The sequence below is a fragment of the Anabas testudineus genome, chromosome 15, assembly GCF_900324465.2.
Source record: "Anabas testudineus chromosome 15, fAnaTes1.2, whole genome shotgun sequence".
Lineage (NCBI taxonomy): Eukaryota > Metazoa > Chordata > Actinopteri > Anabantiformes > Anabantidae > Anabas > Anabas testudineus.
This window is the reverse complement of record NC_046624.1, coordinates 8,560,179-8,579,146: the sequence shown is the minus strand read 5'-3', so window position 1 is coordinate 8,579,146 and position 18,968 is coordinate 8,560,179. Positions and strand designations below refer to the sequence as shown.

The following is an 18,968-nucleotide window of genomic DNA, read 5'->3' as shown; positions in this document are numbered from 1 at the left end:
GTTTAGCGAGGGTCAAACACTGCCAGCTTTACACAATGTTGCCTGTCAAAGTGATGTAATCAGACTTTAGTCAAATCAGTGGCTTAGGACTTGTTCCCAGATGTGTATTTGAACCACTGAACTTGAACACAAGCAGAATCTCCCCAAAGTGCAGTTCTGGTTGGGATAAAATTTTCCAGAAAATGCATAAAATTAAAGGAAAAACTAATTAATATTAAGGTTTCCATAAACGTACATCGACTCGTACTTACTTAGGTTAATGGGTGGGAGATTACACCAGCGCAATTTTGCTTCCACCCTCTTTTCACAAAATTGCATTTTCATTTCTGAGATGCAATCATTTGGTAATCGCTTCCAGATTCCCATTTTCCTCCTTGAGCTGGTGGGATGTGTAGAGTTATGGCAGAGCACTAAGATATATTGAGGAAAGTTACAAGATCTTAAGAAGTCATTTCACAGAATACATGCGCAAGAATGACTAAAAAATCTACAGGGAACAACAACTTGGGACCCAGAAGAAGATTGATGTGTATGGACAGTGAATGCAAGGACCATGAACAGTGTTATGTGAGAGAGAACAAAGTGAGAGTGAGCGTGTCTTCAGTGTAGGAGAAGGAAGGAGGAGGAGGAGGAGGAGGAGGAGGAGGAGGAGGAGGAGGAGGAGGAGGAGGAGCTCTGGCCTTGGGTCCCTGGGCACAAAAGGTGCTGCAGCATAGCTGAAGCTCCACTAATGCTACACTTACTCACCCTGCCTTGTTGTGGCCAGTGGAAGTGAACTAAACAAGTTTGTGATGATGTTAATAACTAAATTCTAGCACAACCAACATAGCAGGGTACATGGGCTGCTTTGTATTTTTAATGCTTTTAATTATATCTTTTGTGTACTTTTACTAGATGTACACTACACATTGTTTTTATAGTAACAGTGGAATAAATAGGGCACAGAGTAATTCCCACTTTGACCACACAGACCATATTTGTTAGATCAAATGATTGATGTTTTTGTCTTTTTCTAGGATTTGTTCATAATAAGAAAGAAGACTTATCTTTGACAAGCATAGATGACACTTATTCCATGCAATAACAGCAGATTTACATGGTTTCAAGAGCTAAATAAGACATTGCTGTTTGCTTTGGTTGTCAAAGGAAACATGAAAGTTTTACATATTCTTATAATGGACGACAAAGCAGTGCATGTTGGCACAGCCACTGAAGACACAATACTATGGATAGGTGCAGTTAACAGGAACACGGTGCTGGAAATTTCCAAATGTTCTAGGGGAGAATTTCCTGCTCATTAGTGACTCCAGGTTTTGTAGCTGGCTTCCTGCTTCTGTATGTACACCAGAGGTTTTAAACAGTCAGGTTAAATCAAGAGTGATACTGCCATGGCGAAGGAATCATTTTGTCTATGTCCACTCCTGATTGTGAAACATTTGTCTTGCTGCTGAATCTGAGTTCATTCCAGGGTAGAAAAACCTGGCTCAATATGAAATAGACTAATGCCTAACCTGAAACCGTCAGGCAGGCGATTGCCCATGTTAGTTGGCAACCACGCAACCTGCAAACTCAATTCGAGCACTGATGGACAGATGATACATTTGGCTTTTTATGCTTCCCATTTGCCTGAGCATTAACTCTGATCACATCATTCTCTTCAAAGCTTTTTTGTTTGTTCATTTTATGGACAAAGTGAAAGATTAAGAACACATGTGCTGTTAATTCTCCAGCTTGGTTAAACACGATTAGAGAGGAAAACATTAAATTGCCCCCTTGTGGAAGTCAATTCAGTAATAAAAACAAAGGAATTCGCTAATGGTAGAGGTTGGTGTTGAGATGGTATATTTATGTCAGTGAGTGGCTGGAGTTTAGGTTGACGTGTAGAGAAATGAACCAGAGAAATGTGCAGAGACTTGATGGTTTATACTCAGATGCCAAACTATCATCTTATCTTGCTTTTGTACCTTTGCTTAATGAATTTGACCCTGTAAAAGGACAGGCTGTGCACTTCTGATTCTCCTTTTTAGGACACAAATGAATACTTGGAATTAACTTTTTTTCTGCAAAAATCTCATCCTGCTGCATTTTTTTTTTATTTTTTAGGAATTCATGTAGTAAACTGATAATTAAATTTTCCATTTTAAAAGATCAAGGTTGTTATTTAAATCATCACTATGATTTCAAAAGCTCCAAAATGTTCCACTTTCGTTTAGCAATCTGGCACCTTGTGTTACGCACTTCTGTTTTTCACATTTTTCCTGCTAACTCCACAAGGATATTGTGTTGATTTATCGGAGTATTAAGCACCCGAATGTTTATGTCTTGTACCCTGGATGACACCATCTGCTACTAATCTGTATTTCCGTTGTTGTCTGCACACAGCAACCCTGAACAGCTAGGGACAGAATCGAATACAAAGACGCTTTCCTGTCTGGCTCTTCCTGTGTTGCTCCGTCTGGATATCTCACCCATATTTATTAGTCCGTCCAGAGGTGATGATCCATGTTTACCTTTAAACATTACCTTTAGTACTGTAGTTACCAAGATTAACATGTTCATTTAAATGAACTGAAACCGCCAGGCAAAGGCGAAGGCTAAAAACAGCTCCACACTAGTCTTGGGTGCCCCAGATGCTACTTTTATTGACTTTCAGTTGAACGCAACACTTGGGGTAAAACAAGAAAATGTTGCACATTTTGTTCTTTTATCAGGCTGATATCATGTGGTCGGACGTGACTGAACCAGGTGTCGAAACCAACATTACTCATGTCAGAAAAGATCACATTAATAACCACTTTGTTGAAATAGTTCATAGAACATTATATAATATTAAGAAAAAGCCTTGCGTAAGACTTGTATGAGTCACAGCTATATGAGTTGCACTGAGTTCATGAAAACAAAAGACCTGAGATTCACAGAAGTCAGTTAATGTCACATGCCTCATGATGCACTATACAGTATTTTGGTTTTCTTAATACATAGTGATCAGGTGGAAAGGTGAAGGGCTGCCTTCAGAACTCAGAGCAGTGAACTGTGCCATGTGTTGTTGACACAGACTATGAGACTATTTTTGTTGATTGATGATGAGTAGATGATCATGAGATGCAAAATGAACTAGCTTGTGAGTTCTGCAATGAAGAACAGCACTGTTTCTACTGCCAGCATAACTCTGAGCTGCGTTCAAGGCTGTCACACATCCAGTGTCCTAGTACTCAGAGAAACAAAGTTGGAAGCAGACGGAGTTTTCTTTGTCAAACTCAATGATAAACTACTGTGTGAGATCAAATTTTCAAACAGATTGCATTATGACGTATGGGTGTGGTTATTCTTACATTTAACTTTTTTTAATTTTGAAGTATAAACACTTTATTCTTTACTGGTGAGATCAATGCAGGGAGAACACCCAAAGTGACCTCACACAGACAAAGAATGTGTGTGTATACCAATATATCATTTTGGTTTGTGAATGTGTGCTCACTGAATCTCAGTTTAGCTGGTTCATTTATGCAAGAGCGAGACCGTAACTCCTAAAAAACACCCACACACATGCTAGCACACATTTTAATGGAGAAAGAACATGGCTACATAAATTTCCTCAAAATACAATTTATTGTGTTTTGTTCCAGTGAGAAGTCTGTGCTGCTTGCAGGAACACTAAAGCTCACTGTGACAGGGCAAACTCACTCTTGCCAGTACAGACCTATCTTCAAGGAATAAAAAGTATGCACATACACTAACATAAATAATATGAATAATGTGATGTATGAAAGGAATAGCTGCCACCCTATAAATCACATGCAGCCCTGCATTCTTTAATGCATAATGTCCATTTTTTTGTGATAGGAAATCTGACCACAGATATTATGTAACCTCCAAAACTATGTTTCATCTGATCTAGCTGAGACTGGTGCTGCACAGAGAACAATCTTCACATGCAGTCTGATTCCAAATCAAGTAAAACTCACAGTCCAAAAAGACAGAGTAAATCAAGCGCAGACTATTGGACAGGCGACAAGGCAGAGATGAGCAGTGTACTGAAAATTAAGCTCCGTTTGAGGGAGTCAAGACAGCCGCTATCAGTGGATTTATCATCCTATCATCAGCATCAGCGTCAGATAATGCGTCAAGTACAATATCTTTTCCTAATGAGTGACGCTTGAAATGTCTATTTCAGACAGGCAGAGCTTGCTTAAATACCACCACAGTACTTAGAGCTTCTCTAAATACTGTGGTAGTTTAAAACATGCCTGCTCTGATAATGATAGCATAGTATTTTTTTTTTCTGGTCAAGAAAAAAATCAAGAATTGTGGCCCTATCATAAAACAAAGTGGTTGCAAGGAAATGTTACTTAGCTATTATCTTTGGTATTATAGTTATAAAGCATGGTATGGTCAACAACAGTTATTCCTGTATCACACATAAAACACTTTGTTTGTTGACACGATCCGTGGCAGGAACACAACTATGAGTTGAATTTGTTGTATTAAATGGTCAAAAGTCATTACACAAAGATCGAGCTCTTCAGGTAAATCTTCTTGTGAAAGCATTCCTGACAACAAATGGTATGTGCCCAATGGAACAGTCTTGAAAACAAATACCGAAACTAAAGGTGTAGTATGTAATTGTTTATAAAACTAGCTCCAAAAAGTGTCTTGATGTAAAGACATGACGTCTAAGGTTTCGTGAGTTTCAGTCGGGCAGTGTACAGGTTTTCCCGTCAAATGTTGAGTGAGGTTTGATTTTCTGACAAATCAAAGAAGGTCAACTATTTCTGCTTGACTGATATGCTTCATAGCATTCCTACTGTCGTTTCAATCAGCCAATACCTGAAGGCTGGTTGGAGCATACTGCAGCGAAGTGCAGCAGAGCAGGGAAATAAGAATGGATTGATTTAGAGTCTCAAGTTAGCACTAGCTTGATTCCCAAAATGTGCATTTTGTATCTTTAACTTCATAATATGATCAATGTGTGGTTTAAAAGTAAGAGTCAAACCATAAACCCATATATTTGATTTTATTAACTTTATGGATGGGTATTTTTTCAGTGCAAACTGAAACCAGAGCACTAGATCTGGAGTTGAAGTACTGTCTCATACCAAAGGCCATTGTGTAAGACTTTGTTTTACAAAGTTTGTTAGCTGGCAACTGAGTTTGTAGAATGTTAAATCAGCCTTTAATTTGTCATAAAATAAGGTTTCACTGGTATGTTCAGCATAAATTAACACAACAATCAGAAAAGCTGGTGGGAGATCAGCATTAAAAAGATGCAGGATAGAATTTATTTATTCACATACACAACACAAACCATTTAAACCTTAAACTTCACATTGTGAGAGTCCTTTTTTTATTACGTCATTTTGCTGTGATGGGTGTAGAGTGGGGATAAATGTAGAGCTTAAACAGTGTGTATGGGTGCGTCAGTATGAACAGTAGTAGCATCTGTGTGTCTGGCAGCCGAAGGGGTTCCACCCAGTTGATGTCATAGCTCGGTGTGCTCATCTGCTAAGTAGTCATTATAAAGAGTGATATAGATGTACATCTATTCCACATACTGAACAAACCAAGTCTTGATCCTTGATCATCCAGAATGTGCGAGAATGGATGGACAGTTACAGTAACAGCTAATATAATTATTCTTGGCGTATTTACTTCAGGTACAATCATCCGTAATTGAATAAATGTTGCCTTGCAATAATGAAGTTTAATGAACCTCATGGAAGATTTTTAGTCAAAGCACTGATATCCAATTGGATCTCAGTCTAAAAAAGTAGTCTAATAATTCACATACTGATCATCTAACAAAGTCGGATGGAATGATATAGATGGCTACATAAAACAAAAACATAAAGAATTGTACTTTTTAATCATGCAGTGACTTTCTATTGTCATTAAAGCAACAGCCCAAAACAAAACTCTTACGTTGTGCTTTCCCAGAGAAATTCAAGCCAGGGGCTTGGAAGTGGTTTAATGAAATCTGCATGGCCTCTGCAGCAGCCTGCTATGATTACCCAGTCATGTTGGGGACGCTATGCACAGCAGCACTGGTGTCATGAGACAGAAGGGCCCCGCTGCTGGACTGAAACAGCGTTAGCTTCCCATCCAGGGTCCCAGTCAGCAGCTGGGAAAGACAGAGACAGAAATGACATCACATTCAGCTTTTTGCTCTTGTGGATTATATTCCCAGGAGCCGTGTCACACATCACTCTCCTTTTTATGGCTATCTATTTTGAAGACCAAGTTGTATAACAGCACACCTGCGTGGTTAAAGAAGACGAGCTAACCAAGGTTCAAATTCTTCCTGTTTCCCACTGAAATTCCTCATTTTTTTATACCTGCTCTTTATCACAATAACACGAATCCACCTGGTCTGAGCTTTATATAACTCGTTTAATCAAAGTGGTTCTCAAGTTCCTGCCAGCGCTGGTCATGGTGAGTCAACTGTTTACAGTTTAATAAGGCACCCACACGTCAATAAACTAACATCAACCCACTCCCTCCATGCCCATTTAAGCACAGACGTGCAAACACACACACACACACATCCACAGTGCACACTGCACACTGTAACTCACATATGGATGTGGCACACACACAAGTGCAGCCACCTCTTCACTACATTTCTTAGTACAAAGGCAGGATTATCTCATCGGCTTTTATCAAGCTATCCACAGTGAACAGATGAGGGTGAGGGAGAATTACATCAACACTCAGACAGCCAATCAGCAGAAACAGCAGTAGGAAAATCTCCATTTGGGATTCAGAATGAGGCTTATGATACATATCCATATCTGCAGCTGCTCAGTGTAAGATTCATAACAGTTGTTCACCATCCACTCTATTTTCACTATATTTTCAAATGTACTGTGTACTACATGTAAAACCAGGGCATGTAACAAACCACTTCAAGCCAAATTTCTTCGCAATACACATCATTCCTCTTAAAGTCTTTACAAATCCTGCCTGATGAAAAATAAGTGAAGACAACCTAAAAATTTGCCAACCGCTCATTGCACAAGCTCTTATTTAGGTCTTCCTGGACCGCAAGCTCTTGTTTAGTGACCTTAATGAACAATAGCCAAGCTGTTCTCGTAATGCCCCTTAGCTGCTAAGATAGCTATGTAGAACTTACAAGGGTCAACGACCAGCCCCATTAGAAACAGCTCTCTTTATTAACTGCCATCCGAAAAGATTTGACTATGTAATCACCAAAGAGGGAACGTGTCTTTTTAAAGTATATTAACAGTGAGAAAACAATGCTTTGCCAAGCAGTGATAAAAAACACATTTGGTGCAACAATAGTTCCAACATTTTTTCCCATGTACTAAAACTGTTTTATGCAGGAGAAATCATCTTTTACCAGCAAGCAGATGCCTGTGCTGGGAAAGGGAGTCACAATAGCTGAGGTCTGAGGATGACTCAAACATACAATGACTAAACTGGGGTGGATTTAATCTTTGTTTGACGGGTGATGTTTGCAGCCTCTCTCCTGTAGTCACACAGGCGTTTTCAAAGACAAACACAAACACATTACACCTATAAAAAACCATGCGCTGTATATGTTTGAAACTCCGTCACTAAACAAACAGTTTTCACTAACTCTTCTTTCTTCAAGGCGTGTTCTCTGCTCGGGATTCAATTAACTCGGTGAACAGTAAACAAGGCATGTGGGCCCTGCCACTGATAGTTGTTTAAAAGTTAAGAGGGTCAGAGAACAGCTCCATTAGAAACACTACAACACAGATCTTTTCATCTACTGCCATCCAAAACCATTAGGCTGTGTAATTAATAAGGCATTAAACTCATCCATGCGAACATGCATGGTACTGTAGAGGCAGTGATTACATTAATTAAACTTTGGGTTGGGTCATCATCATTAAGTTTGAGCTCTGTTCTAAGATACTACTTCAGATTTCATTATGCAACCCTGGAACCTCTGCTATATAGATTTAAATTTAACAGCATATGCTTTTCACTTTTGGTGGGCGTGACATGTGACTTCTAATAATATCAAATACATTTATCATCTATAAGAAACAATGTTGGGAATTTAGCATGCATCCTTTATGATATGCATTTTATTTGTTTTACATACAGTACATTTACGTCTCATTCAAAACTTTTCAGGAACTTTGGTGTTATAAATCAGACCGAGAATCAGCATGGTGTGTCATGCACGTTACATAAACTAAGTTACTGTCAGGTATGCTGGCTCAGTAAGATGGAAAAACCCCCACGAATGAGCAGTTCAAAGGAGAATTAAAAAAAAAAAAGATGATGGAGAACACAATGTGGGTTCGATTTTCAGTGGTCAAAACCTGTGTCAAATACTGGCAGGCTGGATGACAGAAAATGTCTGTCTTCAGAAAGTGGTATGAACAAAGGCTGAGGCTTTGAAGATGTGGGGAGCAATGTGTTTTCCCTCCCAAAGGATATCATTCATCAGTTGTAGAGCACTCACTTGACAAATGCCAACACACCGGGATGTTCTGTACTGTACGTGCTGAGAGGAGAAGGAATGAGAGAAAAGGGAAAAAGAGCAGACCGTCCATGCATTAATACATTCATTTTGAGCATTACAAGATTTTTTAAAAAATTTATTCATAACTGGCGAAGCAATTGTAAACTATGAAAGAAAGGTGTTTGTTTTAGTTCAGAAACTGTCTGATTGCCAAGAAAACCTAAGGATCATATCATCATATTTACTATTATGGGACAGAGCTTGAAATGATCAAATTAACAAATAATGAAAGTAACGCTAAATTCATCTCTAGCTCAGACTCCCTGCTTGCCCTGTAGCCAGTCTCTATCAGTCTACACAGGCCCAGGACAAACCTGTCTGGATGGATCTAATGAAATGCAGACTCACAGCAGGCCATGTCTTTGCTTCAGAAGCTGAGTGTGGAATGTTGAAGAAAAATGCAGGAAACACCCCAAAATATTTTTATTAAGGTCGACACAATGGCAGAACACCATATAACTTAAGCCACACAATGTTGTTCTTTCAGTTGTTGTAGGATGTGTGTCTATGTCTATGTTTGTGTTTGTGTTTACATACTTACACCATGTACACATTTCTAAGCTTGCTTTAAGTTTATTGATTAAACTAATTGTCTGTTTATGTGCTCTTTTTGTGGCCCAAACGAAGTCTCTAGAGGAAGCGAATGAGGATCCAAATAAAGAAGAAAGAACTGTCCTCTCAAAATCTCAGTAATTTTTAAAAGTTGGCAGCTTTATTAAAAGAAAAGAAAAACAGTTCTAGACTGCTTGACAACTATTTTGTGAATTTGTATAAACACAATAAATTAGACAGATATGCCTAATTGATCTATAAATGCCTATTTTAAAAGGACAGTTTGACAAAAAATATGTAGTTATTAACTTAGTATAAAGACTGGAAATGGGGAAATAGCTAGTCTGGATCTGTCCAAAGGCAACAAAGTTTACCTACCAGAACTTCTCAAGCTTATTAAGTAGCATGTTTGATCTTGTTTGTTTAAAACTAAATCCAATCAAGTTTTCCCCCAAAAGAAACATTCCAATATTCTGGAAAATCCAGTATGCTTGTTTCCTGTCTCGCTCAGAGTTTAACAATAGGACAGATAAGAAGGAGCCAGGCAAAGAAAACAGGATTAACTACCACCATGAGAAATTGTTGTCTACTACATGTGATAGATTTTGATGTCTTCTTGAAACTGTCCAAAAGTCTTTATTTGCTTACTTCCTGTTCATTGCAGTTCCATCTGTTTGAACGCAGGCCAGTCGATTTCAGAGAAGCTTTCTCAGCTCGGTCTGAGTCTCACTCTCATGTGACATTCTAGAGCAGACAGCACAGTCCACCTCCGTATTTACTGTCTGGCCACTACAGTGGGCTTTGCTCTCTGGGGTCAGGCAAATAGGAAATGAAGATATCAAATATATTTGAAAAACTGAATAGGAGGTGAACAGCTTTCAAATGACCACAGATGAAATAACACAGTGAAATGGTTTAGTGGGACACCAGCTGCTTTTTTTTTTTTTCCTGCCTGCTTAGGGTGAAGATGATGTGTGCTAATACATGGAAACAAGAGTAGTGCTGAGCTTGAAAGCCAAGCGGTTGATTCCCTCATTGTTCATCTTCCTGGTTTGGACAATAGAATATGTTAACTTTTGGAGACAGCTGCATGTGTCAGCAAGTGGTCACAGTTCTGTACTAACTCCAACACATGAAGTGCAAATGAGGTCCAAAGTACTTGAAGGAAAAAGTTCAGAAACTTCTCACTTAATCAAAACACAGAAACCGGAGTGCAACAGTACTTAATAAATGTTATTTCATTCTGATTCCATTGTTTATTTCTTTATGTCTCCTTCCAACAAAGACAAATGTGTGTGCATTTAAAATTGATCAGATATGTCAGTGTCTCAGAACACACTGCTTCTGCTCAGTTTGATTTGAGACTGTATGCTTTCAACCACAAGGGACATTAATTGGATATTTTTACATTTTTTGGCTTATTCTTTGTTGTTTTTCAGTGATATTTTCTTCCAAGTTTAGATTGTACTGTAAAGAAACAAACTTGTAGCTGTTTGTATTTAACATTTTTGCTCTACCAGAAACGACTCATTAAAAGTATGTTTTCACACATCATACAACATGATGGTAGAGCATACAGAGAACAGTCAGTGGTATTGGGATTGTTTACAATTAGCAAAGCCACTAATTGTAACCAATCCCAATACACAATTAAATATTAAAAGCACACAGGCATCCTCTTAGTCAGAGACACACAGGTAACACAAACATGTCCTTCTTAATCAAGACTTTTTACAAATTGCGCAAACTGAATAAAAGTGTCAACATTTAAGACGCCAATATATCTGAATGACAAAAGACAAATATACAAAAAAAGATGAAACAATAGAGAATACTAATTTTCTTTGTCAAACACTACAAACACATTTCCATGGCTGTAACACAGACCCATGAAGTATATTTCTCTAATGTGGCATAGTAACCTTTTTCCTTGAGGTCACAGTTAATCTGCCTCCGGCTACAGAATCTTTCTTTGTCTTTACATGGAAGTAACTGCAAATCGAACGGTAACACTGCCATGTTTTCAGACACTGACTCACAGACAACTGATGAAACACAGCTTAGCCTGCCTCCCAGAAATCTATTCTCAGAAGATATTTAAATGACAACATCCTTATGTGTTGAACCAGCAGAGATAAAATCACTCATGTTGTTAAGTCAGAAAATAAACAAACTGTACATCTTCAAAAAATTTCAAGTCAACTTTTATGGTAGCACATTCAAGTCCCACACAGAGAATGTTACACACATATCATGTGTCATGTGAAATACCTAAAAATTTTACAAGACAACAAAGTGGCGTGATAGTAAAAGCTGGAATCTTTCATTACAGGATGAAATATAGGAATAAAGCTGAGGGAGTGAACCCCGGAGCTATATCTGCCTGCTTGATGGTCTTTTAAGTATTAGAATGGAAAACAGGAGTGAAAAATGAGTGGAAAATATGCATTGCATTATCTGTCTATGCCTTGCATCAGAAGGTTCTCACAGCAGTAAATATGGAGAACATCTGCGCCTCAAATGTGGATAAAGCACAAGGTGAGGACAGTTTGGGGACACTTTTTGTCAGCATTTTTGTCTTGTTTCGGTGAGAATGAAGCACAGGCTCAGGAAATATAGTAATATTAAAGTACACGGCTTTGCCCTCAGTTAGCTGTTGGACTGACACTAACTCCAAGGTCTTACTGAACTACTAGTCTTCTTTTAAATTTACAAATGATCAAATGTATTTCTCTTTTGGCCCCAAACAAAAGCAGAAATGAAGATATGTATGCATCCATTTCTGTTGTACATTAGATGACTGCTGTCAAGGTTAACTAGAAACAGCCTCAAAGAGCTCAGCCAGCCACTCAGTAAATCACTGGAAGATAATTTTTCTGTTAACGTGACGGAGAACCTTCTGTAACTCTCTAGGTATGTATCTATGAGCAATCTTACACTCTCAATAATATTAAGAGGAGTGCTCATATAAATGATGAGGAAAACTAATCTCAGAGTCAAAGGTGTACTGGTGTTCTAGATGCTATCCAGTTCAACTCTTCTGCATTTTGAAGTAATTATAAATCCTTATGTTTTCTCAAAAACTGTACAAATATTCTCTCTGACACAGACTGCACTGTGGTTTCTAAGGCCCAAATGTTGAATAGGTAGGCTTCAATATCTCAAGCCATCAGTACCAGCTACATACTGTAGTAAGACCCTACCATGCAGAGAAGATTTTACATATGCACAGTAAAATATGAAGGTTTTACTTCCAAACAATCACTCTTGAAAATTTAATGCAGTTATAATATACTAGTAAGGTGACCTTGAGTTAGAACTCTTTTGCCAAACTACTATATATTTCCTAAGTAAAGTTGCACCGTCTTTACCATGTTTGATATTAAATATAACACAGGTTACTTTTTGCCACTGATCTCTCTAAGTTGGTCAAACACACAGTGGTACCTAAAAAATACTGATGCCATAGTTCTCACTCAATCTATAAAACAGGAACAGAACTCTTTTACGGACTTTTAACTTGAGGATATTCCCATGTGAAGCTCCTGACTGTCAAGTTGGGGAAACTTGTCACAGCTCTTTATTTAGCTGCAGACCCTGTGGAGCCTTCCAGCTTTTTCATACATTTGTGAACTTTATGACTTCTGGTCAAATCTTAGCAGGTTTCCACACACATAATATTACACTGTAGAGAAAAGATACTTCACTAAAGAAAAAAAAATATTTGCACAGATTTGAATGAGAAAGTTACTGTAGATGTGGAAATACATTGTCAAGGCATTATTTCAACAATACCACAGTGTGTTCTATATGTTTTATCTATTTACCTGACAATTTTTACTGTGGAAAAATTTCACTCTATATTTCCCAGTTTTCGAGGTGTTTTCTGCTTTGACCACGTGCTATCAAACAAAACAGAATGTACTGATGGGGAGCGAACATGCCCTGACTGATGAAGTGTGAATTCTACCTCTCTAGATTACTGCGATTCAACCAGTGAAGGACCATGAATAAAACTTTCCACTTCACACTTAGACATCTGAATCTATCATCGAATTGAGTCACAATGATGGACATGCAGATTTAAAGCATGTGCCTCAGGGCCAAAAAACAGTCAACAAGTGTTGTGAGAGGTCTAGCAGGCTGTGTTTAAAAAAAAAAAAACATTGCAAATGTAGTGGAATTGAACTGTTCTAAAGGAAAATCATTAACTCGACTGGCCACAACTTGCAAACCCACACAAAGTCTCTTATATTTATTAAAACCCCTAAAATAAGACCTAAAGTGGTGAATGAGACCTTCTTTTTCTTTTTCAAACTGAATGCATAGTAGATGAGTAGCAAGATAAAAGAAATAACAGAAGCACAAAGAAAAAATGTAAAGTAAATTCTTTACCTCTGGTGTGGCTGGGTTGAAGGTCACACTGAGCACTGTGTCTGAGTGTTTTTGAAGTTTGTGGAGGTAACTGCTGCTACGGATGTCATACACATAGGCCTGAAATGAGATGGACTACATGAAAAGAAGTAGATCTGAGCAGTGAAGTAAGTACATGTACAACATGATGACCCCAAATCAAATAAGTTTATCTGACACAGCTAGTAAAACTGTTAAAACGTAACAAGAAGTGTACAGTCAATGAAAATAGATGAGAAGACATGCAGATTTGCTTTAGGGATACTTTCAACTTTGGGGGTAAACTTTGTACTTATCTTCTTTAACTTTTTCAGTGATTTCAAGTTTGAGCTCCAGTACTAACACAAAGACACAAGTCATACACTTGCAGTCAGTGTTTATTTACAGGTGACGATACTGTCACATCTACTCTGAAGAGTATTCAGCCTAAACACTGTCACAATTTAATTTTACAGTTTAATGCAAAAATTATAGAGCTTGATCATCATCAGGAGTTTGTGTCTTTGTTCAGACATTGGCTAGACAGTTAGACCTGGCTCATGATGTGGAAACACAGGAAGACACATAAACCATGTAATATCTAGGTTAGAATCTGCTGTCACAGCTGTTGGATGTAACCTAATTGACTCTGAAAGTAAGTCCCATACTATATTGAAAAAGAAATGGGTTGCTGGGTATTAACATTGATAAACAATAGCATAGTGCTCTACGGCATGATTACACACCCATTCACAAGACAGATACAATTATTTTGTTCAGTAACCTAATTAATACCAGGCAAAAAAGCAGTATTTTACTGCATATACAGTTGAAAGATGCCTGGAGTTATATTCAGTACACAGCATCACTAATGGCTGTGGTTGGGTGTGACCCAAATTGTACTCTGCTGCACTGCACAGTGACCTGACACAGGATGAGAAGGTAAACAACTGGAGAGCAAAATGCAAGAGGTTAGGCAGATCTTTGTGTGGAGATTATTAAAGGATCTTAGATAACAGATTTTACCAACTTTAAAACACTAAAACACTTACATCAACAACTAAATATCACTAACACCTTTTTTCTACAGCAAAACAAAGTGACCCTCAATGGCTTTTTTGAGCATCAGAAGTCTAAAACCTCAGTTTTAGACTCAATATTTGAATGAGTCACTGAGGCTTATAAACAATCCCAATTCAGATATTAAAAACCTTCTGCATACAGCTTATGTAGACAACCTATCAACACTTAAATGTGGACGTGAATGTGTTACCAGCCTGTTACAAGAAGTTTTTTTTCACAATACATTGTTTTTCTAAGGGCAGATAAGGGTAGATAAAAAATGATGTGAGATGTTTGATACACGACAACAAGTCATCAGACTTTTGCAGCTGTTTGGTATTATGTTTCCCTCAAAAACACTGCAACCAGGCTCTGTCAAATGGACCATGGGCAGAGTGTCTTCTGTCTGGGGCATATACTAAGTGTGGTGCCTAACAAGGCATTAGATACTTGGAAGAGAAAAGGTCTTTCAGGAAGGCTGAAATATTGCATAGTTCCCCAGATAGATTAGTTTGTATCAACAGTAACTGAAGCAGAGAGTAGGGGTAATAAAGCCTGGGCTATGAAAAGTGAATCACGATGCATACATCTTGATTAGCAATTTAAAAAAGAAAACTGTTATCTTCTACATAAACAATTACTTGTAGGGGGGGAAAAAAGGTAAAAATAACACATATTTTAATTGTACATACAGTACAACGGCTAATATTAACCCAACTTCATATGATGCGTAGATTGTTTGTGGCCTTATATTTTCTGGAAAATGTGTAATATGATCTAGGGAGTCTTTTTTAAAGTATTCCCCTTCTTTTTTTTCATGATCGCTCCTTGATATATTAAGACAAGTACAAATGCGTCTGGCTTATGGAAGTCTCAGGGCAGCTACAAATAAATATGCTGTAGGTCACTACTGTATACTCTCCTGATTTCCACAAAATGTTGGAAATGTCCAATCACGTCAGAGATTCTCTCACACTGTCCTGAGTCCCCATAATTAATAATAACCAGCAGCATGCATACATTATTCCACTGCTTTCAACAAGCACGTACACCAGTAGAAAAGAGAGATGGATAAGGAAAGGGGAGGCAGTCTTTTAAAAACGTCTTGAAGGCAAGTATAAGGCAAAGTCTGGAAAAGCAATTAAACATTTCTGCTTCAACATGAATGTTGAATTTAGGCTTCTATGGAAAAAGGCTCGAGTCCAAATAAAAATGTCTGAGTTAAGCACCAACAGTCCTCACCTTAAATGGAGGTAAAGTGCAACTATAATTCATCATACATGGCAGCAGATGTAAAAGCTAAACTTTTCTGCCACATTGTGACATTGTGGCCATGTCTTAACTGTACAAATTCACCAAATGTTGAAAAACCTGAAGGTCTGAGAGACAGTATACAACGCAGTTTACAGAAAACCAGAGTATTGACTTACAGAGTTGTCCTCCGAGCCTGAGGCAATGAACCGGCCACATGGTGAGAAGGCTGAACCGCATGGATGGCAGCGATTTGGATGGCTGTCATAACGGCGCACACACCTAAGGTGATGATGCAGACAGTGAGGAGAAATCAGTGAGGTTAATAAAGACCAACCTGACGTGAAGGAGAAAGTGAATAATTTCAATATTGAAAACGTCTGAACACTGGCAGGTAGAACCAACAAGCAGACTGCCACCCAGCAGTCATTTTACATCTGAACCAGCTGAGCACGACAAGTAAAACACAGGACAGAGTGGGCAGTAAATGACAAATGGCCCCCTCGGTGTAGCTTCTGTTCTGTTTCATTGGGTTTGCAACACCATGTAATATCTTTACAATGTCACTAGCAGCTAACTGAGCTAAGGTCTCTATATGGGCTGGCATGTTGGCAGAATTATGTGAGAGCATGGCTTTGACATTTGCATGCTAATGTCATTAGGCAGGACTAAAAGTAGGTCATATTCACTTGTGACCATAAAGAAATTTGATATACCCTGTACCAGCGAGATCTGGAAACATTTAGAGGTGAGGTACAAGGCATGCAAAATATCTAAGCCAAGGAGGGATACTTAAAAAAAGTAAAGTGCTCTAGGAAGAACGGTTTCCGTTTCATGATGTGTAAGAGCAAGACTTTTTTTCAAAGACAGTGCAGAGAAAGTTGCAGAGTTTTGTTTCCAGTTTTTGAAAACTGGGAGCTTGGAGAGGTGGGTAGGTTGTTCCACCATCATAGAAACACTGAGCTGAAATGTTCAGCCTGATAACTTTTTGAAAGTTAATACAATAAACAATAAATATGCTTTCATAAGAGCTGGTCATAAAGTCTTGCTGTCTGCAGCGGAACACCTCAGGAGAGAGCTGCACATCGTTCAGGAGGAATTTTAGCCCATTCATCCTGTAGAACTGCTTTTGCTCTGTCATATTCTTTGGGCGTCTTATGTGTGTGACTCTCTTCAAGTCGTTCCATAGCATCTCTGTTGGGTTGAGGTCTGGTCTCTGACTTAGCCACTCCAAAAGGTGGATTTCGTTATTCTGAAACCATTCTGTTGTGGACATGCTCCGGTGTTTTCGGTCATTGTCCTGTAGCATCACCCAGCTTCTACAGAGTTTCAGCTGATGTATAGACATTCTTACATTATGCTAAAGAATTAAAAATATGCAAATCAACAATTCATTTGAAAGGTCCATCTTCTTCTTGTGCTGAGCCAACTCAAGAAGTTTAAGTGGTTTTTATCAGTCAAAGTAGCTCTAGTCCACATCCTCAAAATGTTTTTTTTTTTTTAGGTATGCTAATGCCTGACTACCATTAGCTTTTTTTCATTATTTCATAGTTCACGTACTTTTTACACTAGTACTATCAGGTTTTTATGGTTGTTCTCAATTAAGATATGCAAGATTTTTAGTGTTATTATTTTAGGCACATTATATTTGTTAATACTTTTAGATGACGATCAGATCACATTTTATGACAAATAAATCCAGAAAACCATGAAATTCCACATAAAATTCACATACATTTTCTTATATATGTTCTTATATTAACCTCTTAAGACCAGAGCTCTAATTTGATATGCATTTTTTATTTCTCTTTGCTATCTGTGCTTATTGGAAAGTGATGCATTTAAAAACTAAGCATCATCTTTTCACAAACAAATTCAGAAAAGACATCATATGTCTGCAATAACAAATTATAACACATTCAAAACATTTTGCATTAAATGCCCTTTCCCCTAGCAAAGCCCTTTTCTTTACACACTTATTTGTGAAAGGCTGTCTAACAGTTGCTATCAGCTAGAACATACGAGAATGCAAAATGTTATGTACACGCATGTGTACGCCAGGTCCTAAGAGGTTAATATATTATATTTTCTTATATATAAATACATATAATAAACAGAAGCATCAGTTTCTAAATCCCCATGAGTACAAGGTCTAAGAAGCTGTTACAGTCTGTTGCCATCACACTGATAAGAAGCAGTTAAATGAGTTAGAGTAAATACTCATCTGGTTTTCTAGGTCAGAATGTGGATCTAATGTTTTGACTGAGAGGAGATGCTGGGCTGAATTCCTCCACCACAGACACACACACAGACACACACACACACACACACACACACACACACACACACACACACACACACACACACACACACACACACACACACACACACTATACTGTGTGAGTGATGACTATCTGGAATTTGCCTAATGACTAACACAGACTGCACTGAAAGATTTGATGCTCTTGAGTGGGGGCCTATACAGTTACTAAATACACCTGGGTATTCAGTGTCAGTCATCAAGGTAATCAGCGGGCTATTCATAGCTCATTATTTGTAGCCAGAATATTTCACTCAGTTTAACTGTGGCAGTGGAAATTAGGTAGGAGCTTGCTCATTCTTGCACTACTTGATATTTTAAATAAATTACTGATCTTTTTGTTCAGGATGAATTTGTCAATGATGGAAAAGTGATTTAAAAGGAATACATCACTAAATTATGAAGAGCCAGATCACCACCTGTTTTCTCTAGTTTTAAAATCAGTAACTCAGTGGATATGACTTTCGACTATGCTAAATGCTGGGCTTTAGACCACTGACCTGGAACCCTGCACAGTAAAAAATGTAATTTGAAAATACACTGTAGTGTGACATTATAGTGTCATTCACACAAAAACAAGATAAAAAGGAAAAAAAATGCAGAGATCAAAAGCATCAAAAATTAAAAAAATTCCTACAAACATGGCCCAGTAATGCCTGCTAATTAAGAGAATTTGGATTTACAATAACAACATATTTAACTTAAAATTCTCTTTAACCTCAGCATACTACACTAAAAGTCTGCTGTTCACATACTGCTGTATGTATCAGTGTAATGCCACAACGATTTGTTGTTGAATTCTAAGAAAAAAGAATATATGAGGAATATATGAAATTCTCAATAACTCAATAAAACTCCTGATTATCAGGAAGA

At 37.9% G+C, this 18,968-nt stretch overlaps 1 protein-coding gene across 4 annotated transcripts in view; it reads right to left on the bottom strand.

Annotated features, from left to right (window-relative positions):
- Positions 1-5,249: 5,249 nt before the first annotated feature.
- The window catches only part of wdr27 (WD repeat domain 27), a 33,714-nt gene continuing 19,995 nt past the window's right edge, over positions 5,250-18,968 (bottom strand). For 3 of the 4 annotated variants that reach the window (XM_026354473.1, XM_026354469.1, XM_026354470.1), the window contains exons 22-24: positions 15,955-16,057; positions 13,466-13,564; positions 5,250-6,118 (exon numbers count right to left, since the gene is read on the bottom strand). In XM_026354473.1, the coding sequence (XP_026210258.1) occupies positions 6,005-6,118; positions 13,466-13,564; positions 15,955-16,057 (316 nt within the window). In that variant the 3' untranslated portion in view covers positions 5,250-6,004. Of the gene's footprint in view, positions 6,119-9,610; positions 9,879-13,465; positions 13,565-15,954; positions 16,058-18,968 lie in introns of those variants that run through there. The other variant, XM_026354472.1, reaches the window with a different exon arrangement.